Genomic DNA, 14,955 nt, shown 5'->3' with positions numbered 1-14,955 from the left:
GTGAATGCACAAGTGAAGCAGCGGCAATGTGCTTGTTTCCAGACAACTGTTGCGTTACCTGAGAGCTCTGATCTGCACTTACTGATTTACCACATGGTTGGCAAAATAACATTTTTCCGTTGGTAATAAAAATGTTTTTAAATTCATCTACATATTGCTGTAGACGCGATCTTAAACTCGATTTGATTTTAGTCATCTTAAGAGCTAATATACAAACGTCTTAACGTAAAAAAATGTTTCAAGCTACTTACTGACAATGTCGGAGAGAAGCTTCCTAGCAACGCCACCACGTCTACACTACGCTGCTTATGCTTATGGTCCGATAACGGGGAATCACAACAAGATGTAGCCTATTTCCTCACTTCATAGGCATGAACGAGAGGCGAGAGATGTGTTTAAATAAAATAATGTTTATACCGAGCTCTTATCCGTTGTGTTTCACAAACAAAGCGCGGAATGAAATCATCTTCAGCAACAATAAACTCCCTCTTGCCCATGTTAATTTATTCCCATATAATAACACTGATATGTTACCTAGCACTTCTCAGAACTTGAGGCGATACTATTACAAAAATGGATCACGGATACCCACACAGCCCATAGTAACACGAAGCAACCAAGAATTCTTAAAAAGATAAAGTATTACTGAGTGATATAATTGATTTAGTTTTAAAATATTTAAAAGTTCTTGTAAAAAATTATTTAAGTAAAAAAACTCCAAGATTTATGTGTTTATAATATATTTCCTGAAAATATGTATTTACATAAATTTTTTGTGAAAATATGTGTTTTTATGTGAAATAAAATTCGGGTTTTAAACTTGAAACTTGACATTCGGAATTTTTAACTTTGTTAATTGTGTTTCATTACACGCAAGAATAATATTTAATTACATAGGAATCCGCTCTTTATTTATAACATCAATGAAGAAAGTCAAGTAGGAATCAGAAGCAAAATATTGCTTGATCTCCACAGAAACCTAACTTAATGAAACATGCTGTTGGCTAGTTCGGTCCGTTGCCAGTCATTAGTTTGGGCTCATTGGGCATGGAAGCTGTGAAAACCAGTTGTAAATAGATTAGTCTATTATTATTATTACTTATTATTATTATTGTTATTATTATTATTATTATTATTATTATTATTTAGGCCTACTATACTGGGTGTTCAGTCCAAAGTGTGTCATGGCTCGCTGTATGCCGTCATGTGGCTAGCCGATGAGCCTAGAGAATTCAATCTTCCTACACTTCCGCAGAGGTGTATAACCTATGAGGCAGAGAAGTTGCCTAGCAAGTACGGCGTTCATTCTGAAGAGTACGTACCGATACGTACGGTAACGCCGGTAGTGGCAGGAATGTGAACTGTTTGGAAATACGTACTGTCGGGATATGGGGAGAGGGTTAAGACGATTACTTACGTATTTGTTGACATTAACTTCGACGGTCAACATGGACACGGAGCATTTGATTTGTGTTGTGGAATGTTACCGTACGCAACCGATGATAACAAATACCCTGCGTACGACTTGCCGGCGCAAAACACAGTTCGAAAGAGGTTATGGTAGCACACAGACCGTACAGACCGCCATCTGTTGCTACGACGTTCAAGTTATACCGTACACGTTCTCTCAGATTGAAGAACGCCTTAAATAATAGGCAACTTCTCTGACATATAAGCTGAAACTCGCTTCAAATCGGTGACCCAACAACAGTGACGTCATGACACTCTTTGAAATGAACACCCAGTATAGCCTATATGTTATTTGTATTTTCTATATATTTTTGTAAGAAATTCATAGAATCTACGAATCTTTGCTGTATAACCTACCTTAAAATACATTACGATTAAAGAGACAAACACAACCTAATTCGATGAATGAAATACGAAGACAACAAGCTGCTTCATGTTATGACGTAGTATGTTTATTGATGACGTCACTAGTAGCGATTCATTGGTAATGTACAACACACTTTAATTCTTTCGTGGAACAGAAAAATACAACTCCATACTTTACAATATCTTTCATCAGTAATTTGTAATGTACAGATACGAAAATAAAATTTAGAGCTCCCTTATTGCATAGCCCTAAGTTTCGTTTACAACACACTGCGCATGTGCAATAAACAAGAGCCCCTGTGTATATGCTACTTGTGTACAGTGGTGCGTAAGTTGTTGCCTACATACAGGTGGACTCCCATCAATACTCGTATCTATACAGTAACTTACCATACATTTGTGGAATAGGTACCTAAAGTCTGATTGGTGTGATATGTTGCTAGTCAGCGATATGTGCAATATGAAGGGAAAGGAACTGACCAACCTACCCATTATCTCCTGGCGTAGATGCCTCATGAGTAATACCTTATTGGTGTCACTTATGAGTAGATCCCGAATGTTAGCAAAATGTCTTTTAAACTGAGTGCATGTGTGAAAGACCTATTAGAGATGAACATGTTTCCACACATTTGGGGACTATAGGTCCAATTTTTATTTTGTCTTTTTTGCCTATTTTAGCTCCCGTTGCCTATTTTAAGGTTAAATGCCTTTTGTTAGCCTTTTTATATCGTTATTGTACATTTTCTATATTTTTAATGCATTCAAAATAAACCGCACATAAATTATATATATATAAAAAAACAAAAAAGTACGGTTATACAAATTAAAAATATATATTCATCTCACACAAATATTTGCTGAGAATCTTATTCTCCAGCAAATACATATGTTTCAAAGAAGTCTTAAACTTTTCTCCCCTACCGATTCCATCTTTTATGTCACTTAACAAAGATGTTTGAACAGTATAACCCTCAGTGCTCAGGTCACTTCGGGGTTTACCAGCGAAAGAAAGGGGATGAGGGAAATATTAAAAGCAAGTCTCCTGGTCCCGTTACTGTTGTCGCTTGCACGCACAAGTCGTCTCTAATCCCTTCTCACATCCCTCTATTTGAGACAATACACAATCGGTTTTTCGCGATCTCTGAAAGAAAGTAGAGACAGTCCTTCTGAAATAAGTTGTTTTAAGTTTGCTCCAATCACTTCAGTAGAAGTAGAAAGATCTTTTTCCACCATGAAAAACGTTCTCTCTGACAGGCGGCTCACTATGACAGTTGACAACTTAAAAAAGCATCTTGTTGTGACATGTAACCAAGGAACGTGAGTACCGTATGGGATGGTTTATTAAGTATTTGTCTATATTTTGTCTGTTTTCATGAATAATAAATGCTTATTTCACTACCTACTTTTACTATTTTAGTGCCTATATGCCTGCCTATTTAACCAAAATAAATGCCTAAACATCCGGGCTCTAATTATGAGGTTCAAACTTGCCTTCGAGCAGTTGACTAAACAACAACTTTGTATAACAGCACACTAGCAGGGATGAATGGCTTGCTGCATGCCAGAATAAAAGTTATAAGTGAATGTCTCTCTGAAGTTTGAACTACTGAAAAGATTTCTTGCATTTCACAGCAAACACGGACCAATTCGACCTGGACATTTGACTGCCAGCACGGACAAAGTGAGTGCCAAGGAAATAAAGAGCAAGCATGCGCATTGGATTATCTGAGGGAAAACGCCACTGCCCAAGTCCAGTACGTCACCTGCGTCATGAGCGCACGCTACCCTCCCTGGGCAGGCCCGCAGGTAAGTGCTGTATACATCATAACATAGCATAAAGTCCTTCGACAATGCTGTCATGGCTGGCCGGCTGCATTTCTTTCACTTATGATCGTACTCACCTATTTGAGAATTTTTCCTGTCCGACAGGTGGGCCGGGTGGCATTCTTGAATCCGAAACTGATAGGTGGGCCATCCTGCCTCAGCCCTGAGAGAAACAGATCCCATCCCCACACTAGTAACTGATAAACACCAAAGCCCAAAGTGCCAAGCTCTTAAATCCTGTATCACTCATATTAGCATCGAAGACCTATAGAGGGTGATTCAAAAAGGAATTTACACATTTGAAAGACGAAAATTTATTTTTTATTTTGTTGGGTTATTTTACGACGCTGTATCAACAACGAAAATTTATTAAGAGGAATTATATAATTGGTTTTAATGTCATTCGATAGCAGAACACTTAGTTTTAGAGTACAGAACTCTACAACCGCAAGCGCTAGCGGTGTTCATTAAAAAATGACTCCTTTCGAAGGTGCAGAGCGTGCTCGCTGTGTGTTTTGGTTTGAGAAACAAAATCTGCGACAAGTTTTTTATTATGATCGGTTGTTCTGTTAGACATACCAAATCTCCTGATGCAGTCGTCGAACAAATGAGGGATAGCTTTGTTCGCAGCCCTTCGAAATCAACACGGCATGCTTCTCGTGAGACCTGTGTTCCACAACCAACCGTTTGGTGCCTCTTACGGGGACGTTTGTACCTGTAAGCACATCGATTTACGATGGTGTAACACAGTACTGCAGTTGCAGAAGTTACCCGGTTACGCTGCGTCGAGTTTGGGAAGAAATTGACTTCAGGTGGAATGTTTGCTGTGTGACCAATGAATGGCGGTCACATTGAACCACATTGAATGTTTGTGTAAACTTCATGTGTAAACTGCTATCAAATGACTTTAAAACCAATTATTTAAGTCTTCTCAATACATTTTCATAATATTTCAAATTTGTAAAGTCCTTTTTGAATCACCCTGTATTACCCTCCATGTGTATGTATGTATGTATGTATGTATGTATGTATGTATGTATGTATGTATGTATGTATGTATGTATGTATGTATGTATGTATGTATGTATGTCCCAAGTTAAATTTGCGTCCCGTGAATACAAGAGACGAGCGCTAGTGGCTCGTTGTTAGTATACAACCTACAGCTTCGTCTGTGAGTGAGATAATGTTATAAGAGATAATGCAATGAGTGAGGTAATGTATACTGTATAATGTGTGCAAGAAATACGGTTCATAATATTAATATTAGTAATATTAGTTGAAGCATACCTCATTGCAATAATTAATTATACTGTATTGGGTATCCACTGTGAAGACGATCTGAAATTGGATAAAATAGCTTATCCAAATTAACGATTACTGCACTTTACACGGATACAACAATATTTATACTTGTAAAACACCTTCAGCACCTCATATACACGTACATTCACCACTAGCACATACAACTCGCTGGCACGAACAGTAAACACCTCTTGATCAGCTTAGTATTTACTCATAGGTTTTAGAGGCGAGAGGGAACGGTGATTCACATTCTTTCCGGACGCAGATTTAACTTGGAGGCGTAGTATGTACTTGCAAATCTGTTAGTTCTAACTGCAGCTAATGAATTTTTAATGTAAAATCTGCTTTTATTTCAAACTCTAATCCTCGTGCAAATCAAGCTTTCAGATATAACTCCCTGTAAAGTTGATTTGAATAATTTCGAGGGAAAAAATTATTCAAATCATCTTTACAGGGAGTTATACCTGAAAGCTTGATTTGCATAATACACGTCACTGTTCGTTAACAGAAAACCACAATTTAAGTCACACGGAGTTAGTGTGCACTCGACGTTGGTTGCTTGACGGTTGTCAGCCCACTTTGAGGTCTGTGGATATAGAGGGAAAAATTGGATCGGTGACGGGTAGAGTTCCCGGGTAGCTCAGTTGGTAGAGCGTTGGTACGTTAAACCAAAGGTCCCGGGTTCGATGCCCGGCCCCGGAACAATTTTTCCCTCGAAATTATTCTAATCCTCGCGTTCACAAATAACGAAGATCCAAAATGTTGCATTTTCCAAGTTTACCGTAATTTATAAACTAAATTAGGAAGCTTGCTCTGTGAGTAAGATACAAAATTTACCATCCTCCTGTGAACTTTGTATAAATAAACGAGTTAAAGAGAGTAATATTCCTGGAAGAGAAACTACTTTTCAATAGAATAATTTTAGTCACATCTGTAGTTACAACAAGATTCGCATGACGCAGCACCATGTACAAAACTTGACACACATTTGAGAACATGACAAGATTGTACAGGATGTCAAATTGTAAGATCGATATATCTTAAATTTCTTAACTGAAAAATTAAGTGCTCTGTATAAGAAAAATTTGTTCCTGTCATCAATTTAATGGAAAGAAATTGTTGTATGAATTAGGAGTATGAAGATAATTCATCACGTACTTTCTTTATACATTGGATTAAAGACATAGGCGTATATGTTTGGTTTTCTTCCATTAACTTGTTTGCAGTTCAGTTGATTGTAGGCCTACATGTGTGAAGTCCCTGCTACATATATGTTAGAAGTTAAATAATTTTTATTTTAAATCTTAGCAACAACAATTTTATTTCCAACAAATATTTTCTCGTCTTACCCTACTTTTCAGTGTGCCTATGTCATCGGCATCAATTACAACCCAATTGAGTACTGCGCTGATGGTGAAAGGGGCAACGAGTTGCTGGCTGCAATGGGAAACCGTACTCACCGTTTCAGGCCCGAAATAACCTTCGTTCCAACCATAGTTTTAAATGATGTAAGTATAAACCAATACTGACAAATTTAAATGAAATATTTTTCATTTATTTTTCCTCTCTAAACGTTATGCATATTTCCATATAAATCTTCTACGTATATGTTAATTGATTTCAATTTTATAATGAACTGTTCAACATTAAACACACAATATGGTCTCTGACCACAGACAAAGCCAGTCAAACCAACGTTACCGTGTCACGAGTTTGATTTTTGACGGGCAGCGCAATGCATTTTCCCGGTTACCGTATTTGATGCCTCTACATAGCCTATCAGCGAACCGCAGGACGCAATGCGTAGGTTTTTCTTGTTAATTTTTTGCACTGCTCCGGCGACACAGGTCTGGTGGCACTGTGCATTGTCAGTCTTGTTGGTGTCGGGTGAAGTTCCTGGGTAACTCAGTCGGTAGAGCGTTGGTGCGCTTAGCCAAAGATCCCGGGATCGATACTCGGCCACGAAGCAATTTTTCCCTTGAAACTATTCAAGTCTGCTTCACAGGGAGCTTTACCTGAAAGCTACATTTGCAAAATATCTACGTTACTGTAGGTATGTTAACAGAAAACCACAATTTCAAGTCGCACAGAGTATGTGTGCACTCGATGTGGGTTTCCGGCGTCTTGTCAGCCCACTCGAAGTATGTGGCTATAAAGGGAAAAATTGGGACGGTGTCGGATGAAGTTCCTGTTTAGCTCAGTCGATAGAGCGTTGGTGCGCTTAGCCAAAGATCTCGAGATCGATACCCGGTCCCGGAGCAATTTTTCCCTTGAAAATATTCAAGTATATTAAGTTATTAAATTAATAGCAAGACACAGATTTCGTTCTCGATAAGAAGAAAATTAATGTCGTCCGAAGTGTGAACACACTAGCTACAGCTCGATTCAACGTTTTTGGCCCCTGCCCTTGGTTGTTTGGCTAGTGAGCGAGCTGTGTGTTTAATCACAAATGTGCATAGGAGGGGAAGAGGGAAGAGGAAGAATGAAAATAATATCTATGCTCGTAGCTGAGGGACACTCATGTCAAGAAAATGTCATCATGACATTGTTTAGTCAACAGACATAGTGGTTAGTAACGGACGTGTGGAAGAATATTGTGTTTCAAGACGGAGTGTACCGCGACATGATAAGAAGGAAGTGTAAGGTGTTATGACTGCGGCGTGACCTGTGTGACCCAGCCCGCCAGTTGTGATGAGTAACTCGCTCTTAGTCTATCTACTTACTTTTTGCAGGGGCCAAAATTCCTGAATCAAGCTATACATTGGAACGAAAGTAAAAATGCTTAATTGTACTCTATATCTAATTATGGTTTAAACATCTTCCTCAATACAGTTCAAACAACTCACTATCGGAGATTGACAATGAAAGGCACCAGCAGAATTATTGTGTCGCCGATCTAGTGCAGACAATTAACAAGGAAAACCCACGTATTTTATCTTGAGCCGGACTTAGAGAAAATGACAGAGGCAACTCAACACGCTACCCGTCGAAAAGCTGATAATGGTAAGAATGCCGGTAACTTAGGTTTGACTGCGTGTTTGAAGTGTGTAGCTTATTCTCACACCATCATTATATGAGCACTAAAAAACTGAGTGAAATGTTATTAAAAACGAGAAGCTATTTGGGATAATACTTTCAAATATACAAACGTTATTAAACTATTCTCCGCATGATAATTCATACACAATGGTGAATTGATTCTTGCTGTAAATAAAAACACGAGCTAGATGTTTGCAGCACAACAGTACAACTGGTGCTCGCATCACATTTCAGGTTAAAGTTGAGGCTTATGACTTAATATCATATCGAAGACTCACACACATATCGTAAACTAATATTTAGTTAAATGGCGGTACATTTATGTGAGCTGGATTATAGAAAATAATATTTCTTTGGTGAACCTCTCTTTCGCTTTGGTCTGGCAGGAGTTCTCCGACCGCGCTTGGAATGTCGTGGCAGGCACAGAGCTAGCTATTGTTTGTTAGAACAGCGATAACATTTTAATAGTCTGGCTATTTAAAGAACGTGACTCTCCATAAACTTTAATATGGTACACTGAATGCTGACTGCATGGGAGAAGTATTTCACCAATGAAATGTAAAGCCAATCCCAGCCGCCATTAACTACAGGCAGTCTCTGGAATGCATGGGGTGAGAGCCTCCTCGTCTCTGAGGATCGCGCAGACAGTGGCTGTAAAAGAGTTTGATGGTGACCACCTGACACGTGGGGTTGTTATCTACAACAATAATGGACGTAGGTAGTTAAGGGCACAATTAAGTTGTGAATAAAAACATGGAATATCGGTATAAAAATCTGTTAATATGGGGATAAACATACATTCACATACATAGTGCTCTGATAAATGGCATGTCTTTCACTGCAAACCCAGCTTTCTCCAATTTTTCCTATTTCTGCCTTCCTCTCAGTCTCCGCATAGCCTATGATCCATATAATTATCTTAACGTCGTCTATCATCTGATACCTTCTTCTGCTCCGAACTCTTCTCCCGTTCACCCTTCCAGTGCATCCTTCAGTAGGCAGTTTCTTCTCAGTCAGTGGCCTAACAAATTCCTTTTTCTCTTCCTGATCACTTTCAGCATCATTCTTCCTTCACCCACTCTTTCCAACAAAGCTTCATATCTTATTCTGTCTGGTCATTTCACACGCTCCATCCTTCTCCATATCCACATTTCAAATGCTTCTAGTTGCTTCTGTTCACTTCGTCGTAATGTCCATGTTTCTGCTCCATACAATGTCACACTCCACACAAAACACTTCACTAGTGTCTTTCTTACTTCTTTTTCCAGAGGTCCGCAGAAGATGCTCCTTTCTCTATTAAAAGCTTCCTTTGCCATTGCTATCCTCCTCTTGACTTCCTGGCAGCAGCTCATGTTACTCCTTATAGTATACCCCAAGTATATGAAGCTGTCCACTTGCTCTACTGACTCATGTAGAATTCGTACGTTTATCCTCTTTATTTTCTTCCGAAAACTATGGTTATCGTCTTGTTGGCATTTATCTTTATCCCATCTGCTTACAGCTATCATTTAACTCACTAGCATATCTCTTAATACCGTCTCTTCTTCTGCTAACAATGCCATATCATCGCCAAATCTTATGCGCTTTATTGTTCTTCCTCCTACTATTACTCCTCTCATGTTCTGAAAACAGTTCTTCGCTAAATCCTCCAAGTAGATATTGAGCAGGGTAGGTGATGAAGGGCATCCCTGTCGTACTCCTCTCCCTATTCTACTTCCTTTTGACATTTCTTCTCTTAGCCTGACTTCGACCCGTTGTTTTATATAAAGATTACTGAACAGCCTCCTCTTTTTCTAATTCACAACTATGTTCTTCAGGATCCCCATCAGTTTATTTCAATTCACTCTCTCAAACGCATTTCCTAAATCCACAAATACTATATGGGTATAAAAGATGTGAAAAAAAGCCTCCTCTGGCGTATTTCAATAGCGTGCACAGTTTTCGTGTAAATTGAATATTAAAGACCTCTAAATTCAAACCATTGCACGAAGCGAGCAAGTGGCAACGTCTGACAGAGAGCAGCTCACGTACCGAGCGAGACTCGACGAGTTCGTTGATCTCTTACATCTGTATCACCAGTAGAGTGTGTTAGCGACGATGTTGCCGGACTGCTGAAACTTCAAACTTAATTTTCTAATTAACCGTGCATTTATTCACAAAACGTAATGTAGGTGTTCTATTAATTTACGTGTACCCTATCGTCCCTTTCAATCTGCAAGGTTATTTCACTTCCACCCTGTATATTTCACGATAAAATAGATTTCATGAATAAACCCGAATTTCGTATGTATTAATAATTAAGAACCATATAAATACGTACATATTAACGCATTTCGCATCACCACAAAATCGTGCGTCTATCGATAGTATTTTTTAATGCAGGACCTCATGTCACTTAACATGTCTTATTATTTTTTTTTTTTTTACTTTGTATGTCTCATTTATTTTGACCTGCTTTTCACATTTTATTATGCTTTTGCCTTTCTTTCTGTATGTTATATATTATGTCTGATTTCTACTTACTTGTTGTTTACATTTTATTATTATTATCTTATTCAGTTTTGTGTGTAAAATTGTAGTGTATGTACTTTGTAAATTTGTAATGTTTTTTGTAACGCAGTTTTACTCCTGGTTGAGTGTTAGAGAAGGCCGTATGGCCTTAACTCTGCTAGGTTAAATAAATTATTATTATTATTATTATTATTATTATTATTATTATTATTATTATTATTATTATTATTGTAACATGAACTAATATTAGTGCAAATGACTATGCGTCATTTTTTAACCTTACATTATTTCTGAAGAAGTTTTTCAATTGATGTAAACTGATATTTTCCAATTGTTATACATGAATGAGTGCTGTTAGTATTCGTTATGCATGCATCCGTTTTCTCGGACCCAATTTATATATTATCGTAAAATAATATATTAAATATTATGTCCCATGTATAGGCTACTGACGAAATTTGACTACATAACATTTAGGAATGAAGTTGATGTATAAAATAGATGAACTATGCTCTTTCTCTTATAGGTATACACTCAAGCCAATCAAGATGCCGCTATGACTAACCTCCTGCACATGATTTGTCAGCATATGCACGATCCTAAGCCAGCTGCATGCGATGGCTGAAATTGAGTAGGCCTACATTATTCCCATGGCAAGTGATAACTGAGATTTGCTACAAGTAATACATTATTTTTTTCCTTTATGTCTCAGTGCCTTGCCAGAAAATATCAAGCAACATGTACAGTTGTACAGGTTATTGAATTGTTCCTTATTTTAGACATATATTTAAATGTTTAAGTTTCAGAGCTTTGTAAACAAAGAACTGTGTGTACTTAATTTTGTAAGTGATAATGTCAATAGTAATTTTATACAAACCTAGGTACTGTACATTTCCGATGACAATAATAACACCTAATTTTCTCAAATAAGCAACATTTCTATCACTAATTAAAAATTTAAAAACTCATACACTTTGTGTTTGCAGCAAATTCACAGTGACGCAAACTTAAGATTTTCTCAAAGGCTGAGAAGAATTCCTACTAGCAGCTGCAAAACTTATCGCGAGCCAACAGTTTAGTGACACAGTTACTGTAATGTATTTCAATGTATTATCAGTATATGATCTCGCATTTATCTGTATCTCAATGTATTTTCAGTATATGTTCTCGCATTTATCTGTCTTTATGTGATATCATTTCTTCAATGGGATTTGAACATGGACTGAACATACTGGTATATATCACATGCGAAATTTACATATTCCCTTTTCGACTTGATACATTTTTTTTGCGACAATCCAATGTTTCGAACCAGGTCTCGGCTCCATGGTGAAAAGAAAACCCATGTATTGGATCCATTACCAAGATTTATTCTCCAGAAAAACTGGACTAGTTCAAGTTAGCTGCTGTTCTTTTTAACGGTTCCAAAAGACAGGGTCTCCTTCGCTGATAGTACAGTCAGTCACTACTGAAATGCTGAACGCCTCCCTTCCCCATGTTACCACGTGCTGCTGATTAGCGACTAGCTGAACAACCATTCTTACTTATTTTCCTCATTTATTAATTTGCAGTCATTCTATGTATTTCTTTATCAGATTTCATCTGCTTGAATTTTCCTTTTGCGAGGTTGATATAGCAGAAGGGAATTTCTACACAAAGAAAAAAGCCTGCTTCCACCTAAAAGGCAATTATAGTTAGCATTTCGTTGTTGATAACGTCACTACGTGTTCGGTGATCAAGGCCACTCACAAACGGAAAATATTTCAGAATGACTGAGTCACATTCCTCCTCGTTACATCACCTATATGCTATGGTACGAGCCTCCCCTGGTAGTATTGAATTTATTGCTCTTCCTTCTTTGTGTTCTTCATTTCAATCAGAATTTATCAACTTCTTCATACATTTTGGCAAGAGATTATCTCCTACTATAGCATGACAACTGAAATCATAATTTAGTTTCTTTTCATATATTGCCAAATCTCAATTGGAAACATTAGGCCTATATTCAGATGTTGAAAGCTACACCCCTTCATGTGGCCCTGTCGTCAGTTTCCCATGTATGCTTTAAGTTTTCCTTACAGACTACGCTTATGTATGTTTAACAGATGAACAGATTCAGATTCGGAAATTGTAATAGATAGTGCGCAACATCTCACACGTGTTTGATACTTTAAAAATGATTGTTTATAGCTCATTATTTCAACATAAGGTATTCCAACTTGCTTAAATTCTTATATTTGCCCCTATCACAATGAAATAATAGAACATGCAATTTATGATTTTCATAAAATACAATTTTAATAACAGTATTGCTAAATATAAAATTACAGAATTTCAATCACATAGAATCTCCTTGAAAACTAAGCAGTTCAATTAACAAATCCTAAATTTTCTCTTATCCGAAATCCTAAAAGTTTCTCGAATCCTTCGGATCTCCCGAATCTCGAATTCCTAGCAAACTTCACATAAGTTTTGGAAGACTCAGCTAAATGGCATACTGGGAACAGTGGGGCACTCAGGGCCGCTTCAAGATGGTATTAGTGATTCGGGTACAACCGAAATTGCAAATTAAAATAATCGCCCTTTTTGTTAGCGATCGCTTCTATTGGACGTCAGTGAACACAAAAATTAATCTTTTCAAAATTTTAACAGTTTCTAGATTAGGATTCGAAAGATTGGAATAGCTGAAAAGCTCAAATATTCGTGTTTTCGAATCTCGAATCTTTTTCATGATATGCGGGATTCGAAGATTCGTATATCTCATGCCTAGCTAGTATTGTTAATTAAATTACCCCAAGCAATACAGTTAATCTCTGTTCAAAGCAAACACGGATGTTATTCGTGAAAATATTTACGTAACTAAAGAAAAAATCATTAATAAAATAAAATTATATTATTAACTACAAGATAATGTTTATTTTTTCCCTTCATTGCCGTTTTTAAGGTTTTCTCCAATAAATATAATTCTTTAGCATATTACTGCTTTGGTAAGTTTTTGAAAGTCAGTTTTGTCGTTCGCTGTGAATCGCAATTTGCCTGTAAGATGAACTACAGATCATATATTCCGGCCTACTGTCATTTTTTCAATCGGTGTCTTAAAATTTTCACACTCTCCTTTAAGAACAGTAGCCTATATGGTTTTTAACATCATATTATCTTTGGGTAAATAAGTACACGATAAGGAGTTTAAGTTGAAAATCTAAAGCTTATTTGAGCACTCTAATCCACCTATCTATAGCAATCGGAAATAATCGTACCTAAATTGACATTGTCACTACCATTATCATTATTGAAATATATTAAGTGATTCAATTTTTGTTATAGTTCCTATGCAAAGTAAATGCTACTGCAAGATCTAAGTTGTGCATGAGATAATCCAAAGAAACATATTTTTCGGGAGTGTTAAGTTAATGACCTTTGTCTAACTTATCTAATCTTCAGAATTATTATGTATGAATATTGTAAATTTTCTTTGTGTCTTAAATAAAGGTCTTACTGATATATGTGTCATTGTATTTCTTTACATCACATAAAACAAGTAATTCTCGTAAAAATTTTAGTATTTCTTCGAAATGTTTCATAATAAAAACATAAAAAAACAGTGCTCTAAATGTTGTTTCTTCATACCCAGACAATTAACTTAGATTTATTAATTCAAATAACAGAGTTCGAAAATCATAAAATGTTTTACATGCGAAATTATTTTACGACCAGGACTAGCGTGCTGGGTGTGCACCGTTCCCATACACTAGCCGAAATTTCATGAGCAAAATTGCTTCCCCCAGGAGGACTCGACCCACGCGCATTCCGTAACGCTAGTTCTCGCTACGGCGCGGGACGAAAAAGGAATGAGTACCGGTATCTTTTTAGGATTATATTATTTTCATCTGCATTCTTTTATTGTATGATTACAATATTTCCATTCGGTAAGATCTCAAAATTAGGGGTTACCTCATAAATAGCCACTGCCAATTGTGCACCAAGACTGTCATCCGTTAAGCGTGTCCTTTTTCATTTTAATATGTTTAATTTTGAAAAAATAAATGTTCACAAATATACGTAGAACCGAACATAGATGCAGTTGTGACAGCAAATGATCTAAGACGTGGATATTTAGAGGAGTCAGTATTTTTAAATACATGTGCTTGCTTTCACAAAGGTGTCATTTTGGAGATCAGCAACCTCAAATTGTTAGTCTGGTCGGACCTTCAGAATGGATGTGTTAAAAGAATTTGCAAATAGAAATCATTTTCCATATTTTGTTTAAAATCACAAAACCTTCTATCTCTAAATTCTGAAAGTAATGTTTCCAGGATGTCGCAGTATTTATCTATTCTTGAATCAGACACATTTGAAAGTGACATTAGACAAAAAAAATGTTGAAACTCATTTTCTTTCGATTACACTTCCAAACATTTATCATCACGAAAAAATTATTTCACC

The 14,955-nt window shown here is 36.8% G+C and overlaps 1 protein-coding gene across 1 annotated transcript in view; it reads left to right on the top strand.

Moving 5' to 3' along the window:
- The window catches only part of LOC138707412 (GILT-like protein 1), a 35,575-nt gene extending 23,576 nt beyond the window's left edge, over positions 1-11,999 (top strand). Inside the window, exons 3-5 of the mRNA XM_069836798.1 lie at positions 3,469-3,642; positions 6,324-6,470; positions 11,039-11,999. Coding sequence (XP_069692899.1) covers positions 3,469-3,642; positions 6,324-6,470; positions 11,039-11,137 — 420 coding nt within the window. The 3' untranslated portion in view covers positions 11,138-11,999. The remainder of the gene's footprint in view (positions 1-3,468; positions 3,643-6,323; positions 6,471-11,038) is intronic.
- Positions 12,000-14,955: the final 2,956 nt, after the last annotated feature.

The sequence above is a fragment of the Periplaneta americana genome, chromosome 10, assembly GCF_040183065.1.
Source record: "Periplaneta americana isolate PAMFEO1 chromosome 10, P.americana_PAMFEO1_priV1, whole genome shotgun sequence".
In the NCBI taxonomy this organism is placed as follows: Eukaryota; Metazoa; Arthropoda; class Insecta; order Blattodea; family Blattidae; genus Periplaneta; species Periplaneta americana.
The sequence above is the reverse complement of the archived record's forward strand: the minus strand, read 5'-3'. Positions and strand labels throughout refer to the sequence as shown.